This window comes from Budorcas taxicolor, chromosome 16 (genome assembly GCF_023091745.1).
Source record: "Budorcas taxicolor isolate Tak-1 chromosome 16, Takin1.1, whole genome shotgun sequence".
NCBI lineage: Eukaryota > Metazoa > Chordata > Mammalia > Artiodactyla > Bovidae > Budorcas > Budorcas taxicolor.
In genome coordinates, this window is record NC_068925.1 from 35,877,335 (window position 1) to 35,898,774 (window position 21,440).

Consider the following 21,440-nt stretch of genomic DNA (forward strand, 5'->3'; position numbering starts at 1 on the left):
TATGTTACAAGCAAGGATTATGCTCTGTTCTTCTTTATATTCCAGAACATTCCAGAGTATGTTCATTATAATAATTAATGCTTAGTTAAGAACTGAATGGTGAGTAAAGGTAAAGATCTGGATTAGACTAGAAACTATGAGAAAGAAGTATTAACCAGAAAGACAAAAAAGAAGTAGGATGACTTAGCAGTGAAAGAGAAGCCAGGGGTGGGGGAGAAGCAAAATAGATGGAGATTAAGAGGTACAAAAGACTAGGTATAAAAAAAATAAATACAAGGATGTAATGTACAGCAGAGTGAATATAGTCAATACTTTATAATAACTTTGTATGCAATATAATCTACAAATCAGTTAATATGCTGCTGCTGCTAAGTCACTTCAGTTGTGTCCGACTCTGTGCAACCCCATAGACAGCAGCCCACCAGGCTCCCCTGTCCCTGAGATTCTCCAGGCAAGAACACTGGAGTGGGTTGCCATTTCCTTCTCCAATGCATGAAAGTGAAAAGTGAAAGTGAAGTCGCTCAGTTGTGTCCAACCCTTAGCAACTCCAGAGACTGCAGCCTACCAGGCTCCTGTGTCCATGGGATTTTCCAGGCAAGACTACTGGAGTAGGGTGCCACTGCCTTCTCTGAATTTATGGTGTAATATGTGTTAAAAAGAATAAAGGTTATAAAAGGAAGCTGATAAGAAATAGTTTGCTTTTGATTGTAGATAGATTTAAGGTTATAAGAAAGTATTTATGTAGACACAGGAGACATTTAGAATTATTGTGGCTGGTACACAGATTAGAGACTGTTAAAGATGCGCAAGTTTTCTGCATAAAATGAGATAATTAGAATCATGGTGGTGGTGGTTTAGTTGCTAAGTCATGTCCAATTCTTGTGACCCCATGGACTGTAGCCTGTCAGGCTCCTCTGTCCATAGGATTCTCCAGGCAAGAATACTGGAGTGGGCTGCTATTTCCTTCTCCAATTAGACTCATAAGAACTCATAAGGAATAAATTTGAACACAAGAGAGAACAGAGACTGGAAATATGAACAGAAAAGAGAGAACGATGGGAGCATACATCACAAGAGATATATAGACATACTATTGGGAAAAAGTAGAAGAAAATAGGAAAAGACTGAATGACATACAGCAGAGGTACTCAGTAAGCACTGCTAAACTGTGAATGAGAGAAAAAAAATTTTTTACTCCCGAGAGGTATTTCTAGATTTGAGTCTTCAACAATGCCAAATGCTAGAGATGGGGTTGGGTGAGATGAGAAAAAGGCATTAAGCACTTGGCATATTCACACAAAATGTTCAAGTATAAAGGTCTTATATTATGTGGTCACTTTTTAAGAAAATTAACCAATATACCCATTGGTTCTGAGATATATTTTCTCTAGAATTGAGTTGTTTTCAATCAACACTCTGTACGGTGCTTGGATGTAGAAATGTTTAAAAGATGTTTACTACGTGAAGATTTGCCTTTAGTCTTAGTTCCTAAGCAATAACAAAACATGCTTTTAGAAAGAAGTCTTTAATATGTTACCATGGCAGTGTCTGGATTGTAGTCATCAATCTGCTCGAGAGTATTTATATCTTTATTCCCAAGTGCTATTTGAAGAGCTATGGAATCATCAACATATCTAGGTTGGTAAGATTAAGGAAAAACAATTTTACTAACAACCAAACAAACAATACTGTATTAAGACAGCAAAGTGTGGTCTATTGTCAGAGAAAACCTTTGGGTTTATGACTTCAGTGGACCCTACTTTCCACATTTGGCTTCACTGAAACCACGTGATAGTTTACTAGTCACAGCAGGAGCTGGCAATTTTCTGAAGCAAAGTCCCAGGGCATCACTTACTCCCTGCCAAGGGAGATGGAGAGGAAAGCCCTGCCATTACCCAGGTGACTCACAGCGCCACATCACCCTGTATGTGTGTGGCCAGTGGCTCTGCGGAGAGCAACCTCAACTGGTATACTCAGATGACCAGAGTGTTCTTCCTGAACAATTGAGCTTGCTCACCATGAGTGGTTCTCTTCAGGGCCACCTCTGGAGTATGTACCTTAAGTGACTGACTACATGTTTCTGTCAAATCAATCTAAGTAATTAACAAGTTATGGATGGGCTTCAGGTTTATAAATAAATAGTTACTCTAAATTTTTAACTTGCATGATAATTAAATTTAACAAAATAAAGATTCCACTATTAAAAAAAAAAAAGAAAGCCAAAAACAATCTGCCAGCTTTTGACTGAAAGTCTAGCTAAAAATACCACCACAAAGATATGGAAGGAGTGCAAAGTTCTACCATTCTGGTTCAGAAAGGATACTGCCCAGCATAGCTTAGTGTTTTGGGATCAACATCATCTTCATAGGCATTCAGAGGGATGAGTTTCCTTTCGATGGGATCAAAAACTAGCTGATAGAGGAAGGTATTGTTGGCCCGAATAAATCCTTTGATGTAATCTTCTGGTACTGTTATGTTCATCTTGAGATAATGTCCAATTTTCCTGATGACCTAATAATGAGTATAAATATATTTATGAGTTATTTAATACCTGAAGATAAAGAATAGGGGAAGTATTATTCTCAAGATCCATCACTTTACATTAGAGTAGGATGAGGAGGGATAGAAAAATCAATTGCTTTTTTTTAGGGGGGGAGTATAATTGCTTCACAATGTTGTGTTAGTTTCTGCTGTACAATGAAGTGAATCACCACATGTATACATAGTTCCTCCTTCTTGGACCTTTCTCCCATTCACCCCAACCCACCCGTCTAGGCCACCATACAGCTACATTAAAAACCTCAACCAGTAAACACGTCATGACTTAAAATTCAAAGATATGTTCTTCCCCTTCAAAGTCTCTTTCATCCAGAAAGCAAAAAACAAAACACACAATTAGTTGAGAATTTAAAAAAAAAAAAAACCACAAATATTTTTAGATTATGTTTCAAAAAAGAAGTCAACATTTTAACTTCTATTAGAGTCATGGATGATTAAAGCTGGAAGAGAGGAAGAACAGAAGACCCAGAGAACTGAAGTGATCCTGAAGTCACAGGCTAGTTAGTACATGTTGCTCTATTTCAAAATCTGCTACCATCTCCCAACCTTGAGACCTCTCTACTTCAGTACACCACCCTTGGCCCTCACATTTTATAATCTCGAAAATTCTGCTCTGCAAACTCTAAGGGCTTAAGAGAACTACCCAAGGTACGGTGAGGGTAGGAATAATCTACTTCATTTTTTAAGGAAAAGACATCAGAGAATTTATACAGCAGTGATGTAATGAGGTCTCAGAGTTTCTCTAGAAAATACATGACACTTCCTCAAATTGTATGAAGAAGTAAGAATCTGGCTGTATTTTATTAAGCCATGTTAAAGGGATTTACATACATGTGCAATTCCTCTCATAACTTTCATTTGCTTTAGAAGACAACTACTTCTCATAAAAATATGATATCTATGTCAAAATGCAATGAATTAACTATTGGTAATTTTAAGTGAATTAATAAACATTAAAATTCTTCAATTTCTGACTCAGTAAATTCCAATAGCTATAACCCATATAAACAAAAATAATTCTCATAAAGAGTTTTTAAGAGTGTAAAGGGATCCTGTGAGACCAAAAACTTTGAGAATCATTACTACAGAGTAATAGGACAGAAATCAAAAAATCATGCATTTTAGCATTAATTCAACCCTAGAATATCTTATTCTGAAGTTTCTTTATATTAGTCTTCATTTCCAAAAGAACTACTACTAATTTTTTGTCAACTGCTGAAAACAGGATTCATCTGCTGCCAAAAGCAAAGCTGTAGTGTTTTAATCATTTCGCCTTTCAATGACACAATATTGGTTATGGATATAATATAATATTTAAGATCCATATTCTGATTGATTCATCTATTATTTAAGAATTGCTTAGAAACTGAACACAACAGTTGGTAAATCACTCTTACCTTTAAAATATCTGGATTGTTGGCTAGTCTTAGTAGTTTGCAGGCCTTGGCTAATCCAATCCCACGCAGTGATGAAAGATAGTCACAGCCTGAAAGAATGCACATGTAACGGAACTTCTCTTCTGTGAACACATCCCCAAGCTGTTTGCACATTCCCAGACGAGCCTGATCAACTTCTAGTCCATTTCCAAACTGGTCCATTTTTAAAATAACCTTCAAGAGGAAGGGAAACTGTGAACACCTGTAAGAGTCATTTTTATTTTTCATCATCTAATCCACTGTAGTATTTCTAAGAAATCTTTCCTGTTCTTTATCATAACTGAGCAGACAGATACGTAGGCCAGGTAGTTATTGTGAAATTTGCAAATAAGTTAAATTGAAACACAGGCCATGGCTGGACAATGTCATATGCCAGTACTCAATCGTTTTGCCTCTGGTGTAAAGAAGGCCCTTTCTGCACCTACTTCCTACCTGCACTACAGGGTTATCATGTCAAAGGGCAATTCTTACAAAAAGCATCTTCTCCTTACCTTTCACTTTTACATATTAAAGTAACCCTTTGCCTAGTCTTAAAGTAATACATGTTACTTGTAGAAAATTTGGAAAACAGAAATTCAGGAAGAAAACAGAAATTGCCCCAAATGTCTTATCTATCACCATTACCCAGCATCAACCTTTTCACAGATCCTTCTCATCATTTATAAAATAGATAATATAAATAACATAGATATTAACAAAAATGAGATCACCCTATAGTTTTATATCTTAATATCATAATAAAAATTTCCATTAAATAGTTTTATACTTAATTCTAAAAAACTGCAAAGCATCTCATTAGTAGATAAGTTAGCTTATTTACCTAATCTAATTGAGAACTATAAACCACATAAGTAATCATTATTAAAAAATAAGGCTACATTCCACTATGGAATTTAGAGAAAACAACTAACTTTAAGGGCTTAATCTGAAGAATCATTCAGATTATACAAATGTCAAGCAGCAAAACCTTTCTTCCCATTTTAAATAAAATTATTATTAACACCATAAGTAGATATTAGTTACAGGTATTATATAAGATAAAAAAACTTCAGCTCCTTTATTTACGTTAGGTACCTTTTTACAGCCAAAAGCAAGAAGATCAGAGTCCTCCGTAATTACAGCTTGTACAATGCCAGCCTTGTTAAGATAGGCCAGCTGTGCATCCGCTTCATATGGAGCCACAAGACAATCTACTCCCTGAGACCGAGCAGCCTGTGAGAAAGGATGAGTCAGTCTCAAGAACAGCATCTGGAAAGCACTGAACAACTTCCTGTGTCAAACCCATTTATCACCAGCCTCAACCATGTATTGAATACATGCTAGTATTATTTTTGGAAGTCATTTCCTTTGAAGTACAGGTTTCTAGTTTTAGTCCTAAATATTGAACTATCAGTTCAGTTGCTCAGTCGTGTTCGACTCTGCGACCCCATGAATTGCAGCACGCCAGGCCTCCCTGTCCATCACCAACTCCCAGAGTTCACTCAGACTCACATCCATCGAGTTGGTGATGCCATCCAGCCATCTCATCCTCTGTCGTCCCCTTCTCCTGCCCCCAATCCCTCCCAGCATCAGGGTCTTTTCCAATGAGTCAACTCTTCTCATGAGGTGGCCAAAGTACTAGAGTTTCAGCTTTAGCATCATTCCTTCCAAAGAACACCAGGGCTGATCTCCTGCAGAATGGACTGGTTGGATCTCCTGCAGAATGGACTGGTTGGATCTCCTTGCAGTCCAAGGGACTCTCAAGAGTCTTCTCCAACACCACAGTTCAAAAGCATCAATTCTTCAGCGCTCAGCTTTCTTCACAGTCCAACTCTCACATCCATACATGACTACTGGAAAAACCATAGCCTTGACTAGACGGACCTTTGTTGGCAAAGTAATGTCTCTGCTTTTCAATATACTATCTAGGTTGGTCATAACTTTCCTTCCAAGGAGTAAGCGTCTTTTAATTTCATGGCTGCAGTCACCACCTGCAGTGATTTGGGAGCCTCAAAAAATAAAGTCTGACACTGTTTCCCCATCTATTTCCCATGAAGTGATGGGACCAGATGCCATGATCTTCGTTTTCTGAATGTTGAGCTTTAAGCCAACTTGTTCACTCTCCACTTTCACTTTCATCTAGAGGCTTTTTAGTTCCTCTTCACTTTCTGCCATAAGGGTGGTGTCATCTGCATATCTGAGATTACTGATATTTCTCCTGGCAATCTTGATTCCAGCTTGTGCTTCTTCCAGCCCAGTGTTTCTCATGATGTACTCTGCATAGAAGTTAAATAAGCAGGGTGATAACATACAGCCTTGACGTACTCCTTTTCCTATTTGGAACCAGTCTGTTATTCCATGTCCAGTTCTAACTGTTGCTTCCTGACCTGCATGTAGGTTTCTCAAGAGGCAGGTCAGGTGGCCTGGTATTCCCATTTCTTTCAGAATTTTCTACACTTTATTGTGATCCACACAGTCAAAGGCTTTGGCATAGTCAATAAAGCAGAAATAGATGTTTTTCTGGAACTCTCTTGCTTTTTCCATGATCCAGTGGATGTTGGCAATTTGATCTTTGGTTCCTCTGCCTTTTCTAAAACCAGCTTGAACATCTGGAAGTTCACAGTTCACATATTGCTGAAGTCTGGCTTGGAGAATTTTGAGCATTACTTTACTAGCATGTGAGATGAGTGCAATCGTGCAGTAGTTTAAGCATTCTTTGGCACTGCCTTTCTTTGGGATTGGAATGAAAACTGACCTTTTCCAGTCCTGTGGCCACTGCTGAGTCTTCCGAATTTGCTGGCATATTGAGCTATATGTAATCCTACATATTGAATCATATAGCCACTAATAAATCTTTTTTAAAAATCAGTGTATGAATAAGGGATAAAGAAATATTGCTATACATTTCGGGGGGGGGGGGGGATACAAGCTGCAAACTCAATTTTTCAAATTATAGAAATCAACCATCTGAAGAATGATTGTGCTCTAAAGAACACAAGTCGCTTGTTTCCCCACAATCTCTCACCACAGAACACAAGCCTGACACTGAACTGATGAAACCAACAGATTCTGTAACTATCTATCTTCCCATTTGTTTATCAAATAGTTTGAACACAGACCTGAAAAGGGGCTGTGTGGGCTGTGACCTTGGGTGTGCTGACACTAAGATTTATGGTAATAGGTAATAAGGAAAGAAGCTTCTAAGAAGCAGGTCAGGTGGAACTGATCTGCTGCAAATCTCCTGAGCTGGCCAGTTGACTTCAACTGATACAAACACTCAAGAGTAAGTGTTGAAGATTATGAGAGTGGAGTGGGATTGAACCTCTAGGAATTTATTCCTTCTGTCTCTGCAGAAAACATTTATCTATGTAAGTGACTTGTCTAGAAAGTGAGAGCTGAGCTGTTTGTTCCTCAGGATTTCTTCTTTGGAAATTGCTGGACTCCTCTCTTCTACCTAGATATTCTTCTCTTCTTCCTCTGACAACCAGCTTTCCTAAAGGTTAGACCCAGAGTAATCCTCCTCCCTTCACCTGCTTGCTCTCCCAGTAACCTAAATGAACCCTGTAATCTGTTACTTTAGCTTCTTATTTAGCTCACTTTAATTACGTTGTGGGCCATAGTATGTGTGATATTGATAGAACGTGTGAAACATTCTCTGGCTTCTGAGACCTTCCCTTCACGAAGAAGCTGCTTTCCCTTAAGGAGATTGGCTTGTCGTCTTCTGCAAGATTAAAAAAAAAAAAGTGAGAAAAGGACTCAAATATTACAATATTATACCCTTGAATGGTATTCAAGAATTTTTTCTGGAATAAAAAATGCTTGACTCATATGAAAGTGCACACTTGTTCCTTGACTATGCTAACCCAGATCTTTTGGGCTTCTAGAGAAAAAGAACATGGATTTACAGCGCGCACATGCACAAGCTAATCATCAGACTTTCTCACAGCACTGCTACATAACAAAAGAAAGTGAAGTAATGAAGACACTTTGAGAAAACGTAAGTCAAGGCTTTTATACCATTAAAACTAACTTTCCATTATCAACCCCATTCAGTGAGATTTACTTCTATTTGGGGCTGACTCACACTAGCTTTAACAGCTAAGCCCAGCGGTATCTCCTGTACAGCATAATGACTCCTAGAAACCAACAGAGGATAAAAACAAGAACAGATGAAAGTAGCAGAACAGACGCTTCACTAAAATGCAGAAATTCTTAAAAGAAAATACAGAAATCCTTTTTAAAGTCTACTGTAAAAATACTAGATTCTGTTGAATTAAATATGGAAGATACAATTTCAATTAAAAGTACTAAAAGGATAAAAATAGAGTACATCACTTTTCAGCTAGAAATAAGGGACAACAATAAGAGTGGAAGAAACAATCAACCCAGAAGTCAAACAAGGTGGGAGGTATATATTAGTAATTCAGAGCAAGGTAAAAAGAATACAGCTACAGTTTTAAAAATGACAAAGACTGATGGAATCGACAAAAAAAATTACAGTGATGTGTTCTTCATAAAAGACAAAACCAATGACATAGTAAAAGTCAACAGAAAAAGAAATTAGAAACATACAAAAGAAAACTGTTACGGCTGTATTAACATCAGACATAGTAGACTTTAGAACAAAAAAGCACAGAAATTTAAAAAGTCAGTGCATATTGTTCTAATATGCCAAAAAAAATAACAAATTCTAAACCTGAATGCTACCGATAAAATAGCTTCAAAACAAACAAAGCAGGAAAAAAAAATGGACAGAACTACAAGGGAACTGACAATTCCACTATTATAGTGAAATTTTAACATTCTTTTCTTAGTAATTGATGGATTCAGTAAAGTGAAAGTTGCTTAGTTGTGTCTGACTCTTTGTGACTCCATGGACTATAGCCAGTCAGGCTCCTCTGTTTATAGAATTCTCCAGGCCAGAATACTGGAGTGGGTAGCTGTTCCCTTCTCCAGGGGATCTTCCCAACCCAGGGATCGACCCCAGGTCTCCTGCATTGCAGGCGGATTCTTTACTGTCTGAGTCACCAGGGAAGCCCAAGAATACTGGAGTGGGTAGCCTATCCCTTTTCCAGGGGATCTTCCTGAGCCAGGAATAGTACTGGGGTCTCCTCCATTGCAGGCAGATTGTTTACCAGCTGAGCTACCAGGGAAGCTCATTAAGTAGGATTAAGTAGACACACATTTAAAAAAACATTCAAAAAATCAATAAGGATATGTAAGATTTGAACACAACCAATAAGCTTGATTTACTGGACAGACATAAAACTATCCACTCAATAACTGAGGAATACACATTCGTTTCCAGCATACATGGAACATTTAAGGAAATCAATTTAGGTACGAGTTTAAAACAAGCCTCGACAAACTAAAACAAAAGAGAAACTTGTATCATAGAGACCACAATGTCAGACCTTAAATAATTACGTTAAGGTATCACTTACTCTCTTCTAGATTTTTCCACTTCCTTTTTAGAAGGTAAAGTACATCCATCAAATACCAGGATAGGCTTGATCCCATGAGAGAGTAACATATTTACAAATTTCATACAAAATCCTACATACCTATGAAAATGAAGAAAAATAATTAAGAAACATAAGCTCTAATTTAGACTTGGATTCAAATCCTGCCTTGGATCTTAATGGGCTATGGGCTATTTGTTTTCTTCAGGTGTAGATTAAAGACTTTTCATTTCTGCAGTTCTGACATTGTATTATTCTAAATCTAATCTTTTTACCTCCCCACCCCTACCCCTGTTTTCTTTTGCTTTGAGAAATTGAAAAGTTAAAGGAATAGTAGAACACCTGATTTCTCCAACAACACCATTATTATACCCAAGAAACCTAATAGTAATATAATATTATCTAATATACAGTTATACAGTCTATGTTAAAATTTATCCAATTGTCTCAGTAAGGTTATAACCAGTGGTGACCTAATAAACGTGCAACAACCAGTTTTGGGGAAAGGGGTGGCTGATTTGTAGCATTTGTCAATTTCCTTGACATGAATATTCTACAACAGTGGATAAACTACTAAGGTAGGCTCATGAAATGCTGAACTGGGAGAAGATGGTATATAGCAAGCTCATATAAGGTGACTGTAGCACAGCACTGCTACAGCTTTTCCCCCAGTGCAGGATGCAAACAAGAATCATGTATCGCATTTAGATTTTTATTCTGGCAAGACAATTAAAATCACTATGTATAGGTTCATTCCAGGGTCACAAGGATGGTTCAACACATGTAAATCAAACAAGGTGATACATCATATCAACAAAAGAAAAGAAAAAAACCACATGATCATCTCAATAGACACAGAAAAAAAATTTGACAAAATTCAACATCCATTCATGATAAAAACCCTTATGAAAGTGGGTAAAGAGGGAACATATCTCAACATAATACAAAGTTATTTATGACAAACCCACAGCCAATATAATACTCAACAGTGAAAGCTCAAAGCCTTCCCACTAAAATCTGGAACAAAACAAGGATATCCTCTCTCACCACTTCTCTTCAACATAATACTGGAGGTCTTATCCACAGCAATCAGATAAGAAAAAGAAATAAAATGTATTTAAATTGGTAGTGAAGACATGATACTACGTATAGAAAACCCTCAAGTCTCCACACATAAACCACTGGAACTGATAAAGGAACTTAGCAAGGTAGCAGGATACAAGATTAACATACAAAATCGGTTGCATTCTTTTATATTAACAATGAAATGGCAGAAAGGGAATGTAAACAAACAATCCCTTTTGAAACACTTAGGAATAAATCTCACCAAAGAGGTGAAAGACATACGCTGAGAAGCATACAACATTAAAAGGAAATTGAAGATGATTCAAAGAATGGAAAGATATCCCATGCTCTTTGATTGGAAGAATTAATATTGTTAAAATGGCATATGACCCAAAGCAACCTATGGATTTAATGCAATATCTATGAAAATACCAATGACATTTTCCCCAAAACTAGAGTAAATAATCCTAAAACTTAAATGGAACCATAAAAGACCTAGAATTGCCAAAGCAATCTTGAGGAAAAAGAAAACACAACAAAGCAGGAAGCTCCTGCTTAACTTCCGGACTTCACACAATACTGCAAAGCTATAGTAATCAAAACAACATGGTATCACCACAAAAACAGGCACACGGATGAATGGAATAAAATACACAGCCCAAGAATAAACTCACACACCTCTGGACAGCTGATCTTCAACAAAGGAGGCAATATAGAAAACAGACTTATGGTTGCTAGAGGCTGGACCCGTGGGGTTCATTTCTGATAATAAAAGATATTCCCTGTACTCTGGATAGGTCTTTCAGTTACTCAAAAATATTAGAATCCTTAACAAATACCAATAAATAGGAGATAAAGTTCTCCTCCTAGGGAAGAGAATTAAAAGAAACACTGAAGGCAGCACTGAAAAACTTGCAGTTTTGAACTATTACTGCTACTGCTCAAATTCAGTTCAGTTCAGTCACTCAGTCATGTCCGACTCCTTGCAACTCCATGGACTGCAGCACGCCAGGCTTCCCTGTCCACCAACTCCCTGAGCTTACTCAAACTCATGTCCATTGAGTCAGTGATGCCATCCAACAATCTCATCCTCTGTCGTCCCATTCAAATTCAGTGGTGGAAAACAAATCACTTTCCAAAAATGATTACAACAGTTGAGAGTGGCTGAAATGCCCAAACTGTCCACTTTTGGTCAAATTAACTTGACAGGCCTGAAAGCCCCAAACATACAGCTACTTTTCAATAATGATTTCTCTGTTGCTGTCCTTCCCCACCCCCTCCTCCATTTTCTGTAAACAAAAAGGGTCATTAATGTCCTTTGTGCTTAAGTACATCAGACTAAGATCTGCGAGCCTTTCCTCTAGGAGATAAATTATGCATTGCAAAAAAGAAAATACGTAATAGTGCCCAAATCCCTGTGGAAAATCTCTGTCTAAAAAGTATGCTTGCTTGTTTTTCTAGTATTTCTATTTAAAAAAGAAGGCATTTGTCCTGCCTCAAATGAAGGCACAGAGTTATGACTGGATATAAGGATGGCCATTGTTTTTGGCCCCAAGTGAAGTAAAAGGGAATAAGAACACCACGTCTTAGAAACAACTGCCAACAACTGCCTTGTTGGGCTAACAGGGCTTAGCAAATATGTTGCCTATACCCAGTAAAGTAGAATTCTGAAATCACCATGGATTTTTAGAATATTGTTAAAAAGTTTAACTTAGATAATAGAAAAAAGAAGAGTCTTTGGCTTTTGTCCATTAGTGTCCTAAAACTTTGGCTTATTAGAAAGAATGGAAACTAGACCTACATCAAAGAAGGAAATGTTCCTTGGCAATATTCTAAAGTATATATTCTCACTTCTTAATAAACCCTGAACTGAATAAAAATGACCCCTTTCTGAAAAAAGGTCATTGTAAGTCTCATTCTTAACTGGCAAAGAATTAATATAAGATCCAACTTACTTATCAGTAGGTTCACCTTTGGCTAGCTTTTCTGCACAAGCAACAGCTCCTTTGTGAAGCCAGCAATATGTATCCACAGCGACCACCTGCCCTTTATACTTCCTCATGTGGATAGGTTCAGAAGCTTCTTTGATAAATTGCAGCAATCCATGTATCCCCATAGTGCCAAGTTAACTATATGATATAAAAAGAAAAAGGGGAAACAGCAAAATTTAAAGCAAAATATACTTACCCCAAAGTTTTGGAAAAATAAAAACAGCTTGGAAATTGATATAGCAACTGTTATTGTTCAGATATTTGAGAATCACTGCTTTTTAATGAAAAATAAAACAAACAATTCTAGAACTAAAGCTGTACTTTTTTAGGACTGAAATTTACCACCATCAGAATGATTTATTCCAAGCAACAAACATTCTGTAAATAAGCAGTGGTGGTACCCAAGGGCAACTCCATCAGACTCTCTGAAAACTATCCCCAAATAAGGAGAAACTGCACCTGCTGTCCAATTAGTTTCAAGAAAAATGTTTTAGCTTTCCACCTTCTTCCATCCAAGTTGTAGCCCCAAGCCTCCTTTCTATACAGAAACCTGTAGCTGACAGTCCTTTCCCAAACAACTACTGTCCCCTTCTCTAAGCCCCATAACAAAAACTGAGCAGTTGCTTAGCATTTCCTAAAATAAATCTCTCCCAAGAGATATTAAGTCTGGGAGGAAAAGAAGAATGTACAAGATCAAAAGACAGACTCACGCTGTTGATACCCTGTATCAAACTTCTGATAGTCTAGTACAGCAGTTTTCAAATTTCAGTTCTTCCTACAGTCTAAATTCCACTCCTAGGGACTATGATTCACTAGTCCTCGAGTGAGGTGGGAATTCTGAATTTTAAACAAGGCAGGTCATTTGGATGCAGGCGGTCCTCACACCACAATTTATGAAAAACAATTAGCCTACCTCTCAGAGGTTCCTAAAAAGAGTTTTCTTTTTTTTTGAGGAAAACTGACATAGTACATGCTGGTGTTTAGTCGCCAAGTCGTGTCAGACTCTTTTGCGACCCCATGGACCGTAGGCAGCCAGGCTCCTCTGTCCATAGGATCTCCAGGCAAGAATACTGGAGTGGGTTGCCATTTCCTCCTCCAGGGTATCTTCCCCATCCAGTGATCGAACTCTCATCTCCTGTCTCCTGCACAGGCGGGGGCTTTACCACTAGCGCCACCTGGGAATCCCCAAGGCGGATTCTTTACCACTGGCTACCAGGGAAGCCCGACATAATATATATATTCCGTGAAACTTACAAGTTTCTCCTAAATGTTTCCTCTTTAGCACAATGAAACAATGGAGGAGATCGGGGATTTTAGGCACAAAGCGTCCTCAGGGGACCGCCCGCGGCACCAGGTAGTACTGACAGCACAACGTCATCGCTCCATTCCTTCTCTCACGAAGTGGAAGGAGGGCCCACACGCCCTTTCCAGAAGACACGTTCCTTTGGCCTGCACAACGTGAAGAATATACTTGTCAAGCATTTGGAAGGTGGAAGGTTGCAGGTAAAACTGCCCTGGTAGCTTCCGCAGGAAAACGAAAGGACCCTCCTTCAGTCAGCCAAACCGCAGCCCTGGTCTGGCTGAGCGCGCTCCCCTGGCCCATACACCCCCGCACCTTCCCCAGGGCCGCTGCAGGGTCTAGTAACTTGCCAGATCCTCCTCTTCTGCCCCTAAGACCCGGGATCCCAAGGGCAGGGGCGGGGACCAGCCCGGATCCACCGCGTGCTGTGCACAGCCGGCTCCGCTTGCTTCCCGCGGAGGTCCCTCCTCTCCCGTCCGTCCGATGGCAGCTGGGTGCGGACTCAGAAGCCCAAGGCCACGGCCCCCACTCACCTGGGCCGCAGCGCGCCAGCCGGCTGCGCCGAAAGCTAGAAGCAGGGAAGCAGCGCAGCACGGAGGGCCGGACTTTTCAATTTGCGCGGGATGGCCCGAGACTCCGCCCAGAAGAAGTGACGTCAGCTCCTCTGCGACGTCTGCTCCTCTTCCCACGGCTTCCCGCTTCCGGCCTGAGTCACCAGGTCCTGGCCACCTGGATGCTTGCTGCCGCCGCCAGAGTCAGTCCCTGGACTCCGAAGCGTCCTAATGGAGGGGTGAGCGGAGCTGGCTCAGCTGCCTTACAAGGCGTGGCTCCGGGAAGGTGCGTTGAGTTCCTTTCCCTGATGGAGTCGTGGATCTCTCCCAATTGCGGCCTCAGGTCGCTGAAGCTGGGAGAACGCCGCCCTGTGTTTATGTTGCGGTTTCTCAACTTAAAAAGGGTCCTGGCTGGAATTGTCCCTAGAGCTTGTGTTGTGGGGCTTACCCTGGCTCTTAACAGGCGCTGCACTTCGGTTCCAGGGACACAGAAAATGCAACTTGAGGTATATATTCCTTGGACCCTTCCTGTAGACTTCCGGAAGGGGAGGAAGCGCTTACTAAGTAATTTAATTGATAAGTGACAGAGTCTTGACTTAACCTGACTGGACGGGCTCCTCTGCCCTCTTCTCAACTAGGACTCAACCTTGGTCTATAAAGACTTGAACAAACAGTAACATAGTTTGTAACATCAAGTCCACATCCTTTGGGCTTCCCTGGTGGCTCTGGTGAAGAACCTGCTTGCCAGTGCGCGAGACACGGGTTCCATCCCTAGGTCGGGAAGATCCCCTGGAGAAAGAAATGGCAACCCTCTCCAGTATTATTGCCTGGAAAATCCATGGACAGAGGAGTCTGGCGGGCTACAGGCTATGCAGTCGCAAAAGAGTGGAACCCGACTTAGCAGCTGAACAACTACCACTACATCCCTTGGGTCACCCCAGCCCCACTTGAAGTGCCTAACTGAAAAAGCTCAAGGCTACCAAAAGAATTCAGCATTTGTTCCCGTCAACATCCAAAGACAAGATCTCTATCCCCAGCGTCTCTAAGAAGGGAGGAGGTTAACTCCCATAAATTCTGGTTAGCAGTCTCAGGTCAATTCTCCAGGTCTCCTTCCCATTCTGTTTTATTTTTCACTTCCTGACTACTGAATCACCACGCGCACACACACACCCCTATTTTCTCTTGAAACTGCCCAGTCACTTCTGTATAAATCCAAGGTGAGTTCACTTCATGATTGACACTTTTCCTTATTGCAGTGTATTACTGACTGAAGTCTGTCCTAACTACCTTACCTAGTGTCCTGCTTTATCTTTGGCCTGGAAAAACTAACCAAGCAGTCATGAAAATGGGTTATGGTGCATAGAATTTAAAGACATTTTTTATTTTGGCAGCCACATGGCGTGAAACTTCAAGTCCTCATGATACTCTGGGCCTGATTACTGTCCTCTTAGGAATATTGCAGAAAAAGAAATCGGAAAGAACCTTAGGTTAGACCACAGAGTATACTCTTGGCCCAGGGATGGGCATGAATGATAAATTCAGACTCAATTTAAGGAGTTAAAGGAGAAAAAGTGATTTTTAAAAATGCTCCCATTTTGACTGCCCACTCTGCATGTTTTTCCTCATACTTCTTTTTAAGTCTTTTCATGATGAATCTAACATCTATCATGTTAACATACTACCTTATAAATTGTTGGAAAGATGCCACTTGGGGGAAATATGCTAAGTGGGAATGTGGCTGCCTCCCCCAGGTCTAGTCTTAATAGCTGAGGCTAGGAGAGGGGGTCAGAAAAACGATCTTCCTTTGTGGTTCCAACACCTGTACAGCAGTAGACCTCACTCTGGATCAGCTTGGAGCTGCCTGTAGTGAAAGGTGGGGGACAGTTCCAAACTGTAGTAAGTGGAAAAGGGATCTAAATGTGGGGGTGATGGGGGAGGGGGAGGGTGGGTCTTAGAAAGGAGCCCAAACATCAAAAATGTGCCCACTGCATCGTGAGACTTGACAGATTACTACCCTATGAACAAGCCATTTCTTTATTACTAGTTTGACTACAAAGGTTCTAGACAGGACCCTTGGCTATAGTGTTTAAAAACTACAGAAGAAAATATCAGTTAACGATTTTCTAAACAGAATATTTTTACACTTTGGGAAGGTAAAACCATTTGAATCAATTCATGCAGTTACTTACTATTGGGTTGGCCAGAAAGTTTGGATATTTCCATAACATCAATGCATGCCTTAGGTGTGCCTGTCCGTACTAGGTGATATGGGGAACACAAAGAACTGGTTACTGTCTTTAAGCAAGTTTCTGTACACAAAACATATATTCATCAAAAAGTGAAACCACAAATCATGAAGATGTGTTCATAATTCTGAAATGAGTGGCACAGACCACACAGTTATCAGCTTAAGATTCAGTTGTCTTACCAGCTCTCTGAAGTCTTTCCTGACACCTGCCCAAACATCCTGTGATGACCTCTGCCTTGACCCTTCTCATACTATTTTATTTGACTTTGTCCCCCAGATTTACCAGATAATAATATAGGCCCAGTTACATTTGAATTTCAGGTAAACAGATACATTTTTTTAATACAAGTATGCCTAGTGCAATATTTGAAACATTCTAAAACAATTTGCTATAAAAATGGCATCTGGTCCCATCACTTCATGGGAAATAGATGAGGAAACAGTGGAAACAGTGTCAGACTATTTTTTGGGGCTCCCAAATCACTGCAGATGATGACTGCCGCCATGAAATTAAAAGACGCTTACTCCTTGGAAGAAAAGTTACGACCAAGCTAGATAGCATGTTCAAAAGCAGAGACATTACTTTGCCAACAAAGGTCCATCTAGTCAAGGCTATGGTTTTTCCAGTGGTCATGTATGGATGTGAGAGTTGGATGGTGAAGAAAGCTGACCGCCGAAGAACTGATGCTTTTGAACTGTGGTGTTGGAGAAGACTCTTGAGAGTCCCTTGGTCTGCAAGGACATCCAACCAGTCCATTCTGAAGGAGATCAAGCCCTGGGATTTCTTTGGAAGGAATGATGCTAAAGCTGAAACTCCAGTACTTTGGCCACCTCATGTGAAGAGTTGACTCATTGGAAAAGACTCTGATGCTAGGAGGGATTGGGGGCAGGAGGAGAGGGGGACGACAGAGGATGAGATGACTGGATGGCATCACTGACTCAATGGACGTGAGTCTGAGTGAACTCCGGGAGTTGGTGATGGACAGGGAGGCCTGGCGTGCTGCGATTCATGGGGTCGCAAAGAGTCGGACAAGACTGAGCAACTGAACTGAACTGAACTGAACTGAAAAATATTTCCACGTTTATCTGAAATTCAGATGTACCTGCACAACTGTGTACATAGCACATCATCCATTTATCCATCAGTAGACACTTGGGTTGTTTTCACATCCTAGCTATTGTAAATAATGCCATAACGAACATAGGGGTGCATACAATTTTCAAATTAGTGTTTTCAGATTCTTTGAATAAATACCCAGAAGTGGAATGGCTGGGTCATGTGATATTCCTAGTTTTAATTTTTTGAGGAATCTGCATACTATTTTCCATAGTGGCTGCACCAATAGTGTAAAAGTTTTCTTTTTCTCCCACGTTCTCTCCAGTATTTCTATCTTTTTGATAATAGGCATTCTTAACAGAGGTGAGGTGATTTATCATGGTGGTTTTGGTTTGCATTTCTGTAATAATAAGTGTGCTTGAAAATCTTTTCATGTGCTTGTTTGACATTTTATGTCTTCTTTGGGAAAATGTCTGTTTGTATCCTCTGCCTATTTTTGTATTTTTTAGATTTCTTTTTATGTTGAGTTGAATGAGTTTTATATATATACATATACATATATATACACCTATAAATTTAGGTATATAAATATATGCCTATATATATATTTATATTTAAATATATACCTATTTACCTATATGTGCTTAAACATCTCTTCATGTGCTTGTTTGACATTTTATATCTTCTTTGGGAAAATGTCTATTCAGATCCTCTGCCATGAACATGGAATGTCTTTACATTTATTTGGGTCTTTAATTTTTTTCATCAGTGCTTTATAGTTTTCTGCATACAGATCTTTTATGTCCCTGGTTAAATTTATTCCTAGATATTTTATTGTTTTTGATGTAACTATAAATGGGATTATTATTTTTTTATTTCTCTTTTTGATAGTTTGTTATCAGTGTATAGGAATACTAAAAACCTGTGTGTTGATTTTTTAAACTGAAACTTGACTGAATTTGATTATTTTAGTAGTTTTTTTGTGGAGTATTTAGAATTTTCTATGTACAGAACACTACATGTTTATGAAGGATATTAGCCTATTATTAACTTTTTTTGATTGCCTTTGCAGTCCATGGGGTTGCTAAGAGTCGGGCACGACTGAAGCGACTTAGCAGCAGTAGCAGCGGCAGTGTTTGTATTGGGTTAATACTGATTTTGTAAAATGTGTTTGGGAGGATTCCTTCCTCTTTAGTGTTTTAGAAGAGTTTTTAAAAGATAGGTATTAATTTTTTTTAATGTTTTAAGGAATTTATTAATACCAGTGAAATCACTTGTTCTTGGGCTTCTGTTTGTTGGGAGTTTTTTACTATAGCTTCAATCTTGTTACAGTAATTGGTCTATTCAGATTTTCTATTGCTTCATGACTCAATCTCATAAGATAGTATGTTTCTAGAAATGTATCCAGTTCTTGTGTATTGCACAATTTGTTGGTGTATAATTGTTCATAATAGTCGGGTATCATCCTCTGTATTTCTGTGGTTATCAGTTGTAACATCCACTCTTTAATTTCTCATTTCATTTATTTAAGGCCTCTTTCTTTCTTGGTTAGTCTAGGTAAAGGTTCTTTTCAAAGAACTAGCTCTTAGTTTCACTAATACGCTAGTCTCTTTCATTTATTTCCACTTTGATGTTTATTATTTACATTCTTCTAATTTGGGCTTTGTTTGCTCTTTTTTTTTTCCCCTAGTTCTTTTAAGGGTAAAGTTAAATTATTTAGGATTTTTCTTGATTTTTGAGGTATCCTGTGCTGCTACAAACTTTCCTCTTAGAACCACTTTTGCTGCATTTATAAATTTTGATATGTCCTATTTCTGTGTTAATTTTCTCTAGATATTTGTAAAGTTTCTCCTTTTATTCTTTGATGACTCATTCATTATTATTCACTGTCGAGTAGCATGTTGTTTAGTCTCCACATTTTTGTGTGTTTTTTTTCTTTTGATTGATTTCTAGTTTCATACTTTTGTGGTCAGAGAGATTGCTTGAAGTGATTTCAGTCTTCTTGAATTTACTGATACTTTTTTTGTGACCTAACAGGTGATCTATCCTGGAGACTGTTCCATGTACTCTTGAGAAGAATGTGTATTCTGCTGATTTGGGATGGGATGAAGTATGTATATATTAAGTCTATATGATTTAATATCATTTGAGTCTACTTTTCTATATTGATTTTCTGTCTGGATGACCACTGATATTTATTCTCAGGTGTTCCCAACTTGGTAGGAGCAAAATCTGCTAGCTTGGAATAAATCTAATTATGTCATCCTAGAAGGTGCTAGGATATCACCCAAAATATTCTAGCCACACCCAGAAGGTTGGGTGGACTTGGCTTCAAAACTGGGCCAAATAGCAGATGGGGTTTCAGGATATTATGAAATAAAAATAACCAGGATTTTGTGACCAACATTATATGTTCCACAATAAATGAATCCAAGAATTCGTTTAAATTAGATTATAAAAAGTGTAAGCTTTACCTGCATTTAAAAAGTTTATAATTTAATTTGACTAAAAACAAACTTAGAAAATAACAAAGCAAACAAAACACAAGATATATAAGTAAATACTAATAAAAAATGGCCTATGTCCAAGCTTGGCTTCAGCAGATTCTTTGGACACTCTGCTGAAGTGTGCATAGTCTGAAACAGCTCTGGTTAATATTTCTTTGTTGTTTGGTCCTGTATCAAAGTATTATATCCCTTATTCTGTAATCTTGAATTTTCTGTATTTAGAGCTACTTAGTGATGACAGGCCATTCCTTTGGTGTCAGAATATTTTACCATCTCCCTCACCCTCCTAGTTTACTACTTTTAAACTCTGACTGCAAGTTAGGAGTGATCACATAGAGTGATTAGCAACAACAAAAATGATGTCTAGACCTTGCCTCAGTTCAGTTCAGTCGCAGTCATGTCTGACTCTTTGCGACCCCGTGAATTGCAGCACGCCAGGCCTCCCTGTCCATCACCAACTCCCGGAGTTCACTCAAACTCAGGTCCATCGAGTCGGTGATGCCATCCAGCCATCTCATCCTCTGTCGTCCCCTTCTCCTCCTGCCCCCAATCCCTCCTAGCATCAGAGTCTTTTCCAGTGAGTCAACTCTTCGCATGAGGTGGCCAAAGTACTGGAGTTTCAGCTTTAGCATCATTCCTTCCAAAGAACACCCAGGACTGATCTCCTTTAGAATGGACTGGTTGGATGTCCTTGCAGTCCAAGGGACTCTCAAGAGTCTTCTCCAACACCACAGTTCAAAAGCATCAGTTCTTCGGCGGTCAGCTTTCTTCACCATCCGACTCTCACATCCATACATGACCACTGGAAAACCCATAGCCTTGACTAGACGGACCTTTGTTGGCAAAGTAATGTCTCTGCTTTTGAACATGCTATCTAGCTTGGTCGTAACTTTTCTTCCAAGGAGTAAGCGTCTTTTAATTTCATGGCTGCAATCACCATTGCAGTGATTTTGGAGCCCCCAAAAATACAGTCAGCCACTGTTTCCACTGTTTCCCCATCTGTTTCCCATGAAGTGATGGGACCGGATGCCATGATCTTCGTTTTCTGAATGTTGAGCTTTAAGCCAACTTGTTCACTCTCCTCTTTCACTTTCATCTAGAGGCTTTTTGGTTCCTCTTCACTTTCTGCCATAAGGGTGGTGTCATCTGCATATCTGAGGTTATTGATATTTTTCCCAGCAATCTTGATATCCAGCTTGTGCTTCTTCCAGCCCAGCGTTATTCATGATGTACTCTGCGTGTAAGTTAAATAAGCAAGGTGACAATATCACAGTAAACTGTGGAA

The 21,440-nt window shown here is 39.2% G+C and overlaps 1 protein-coding gene across 1 annotated transcript in view; it reads right to left on the reverse strand.

The window, feature by feature from the left end:
* Nucleotides 1-12,617, reverse strand: part of EXO1 (exonuclease 1) — a 39,738-nt gene extending 27,121 nt beyond the window's left edge. The window contains exons 1-7 of the mRNA XM_052653984.1: nt 12,457-12,617; nt 9,419-9,538; nt 7,572-7,695; nt 5,070-5,207; nt 3,957-4,169; nt 2,324-2,511; nt 1,538-1,634 (exon numbers count right to left, since the gene is read on the reverse strand). Of these exons, the coding sequence (XP_052509944.1) occupies nt 1,538-1,634; nt 2,324-2,511; nt 3,957-4,169; nt 5,070-5,207; nt 7,572-7,695; nt 9,419-9,538; nt 12,457-12,617 (1,041 nt within the window). The remainder of the gene's footprint in view (nt 1-1,537; nt 1,635-2,323; nt 2,512-3,956; nt 4,170-5,069; nt 5,208-7,571; nt 7,696-9,418; nt 9,539-12,456) is intronic.
* Between the last annotated feature and the right edge of the window lie 8,823 nt (nt 12,618-21,440).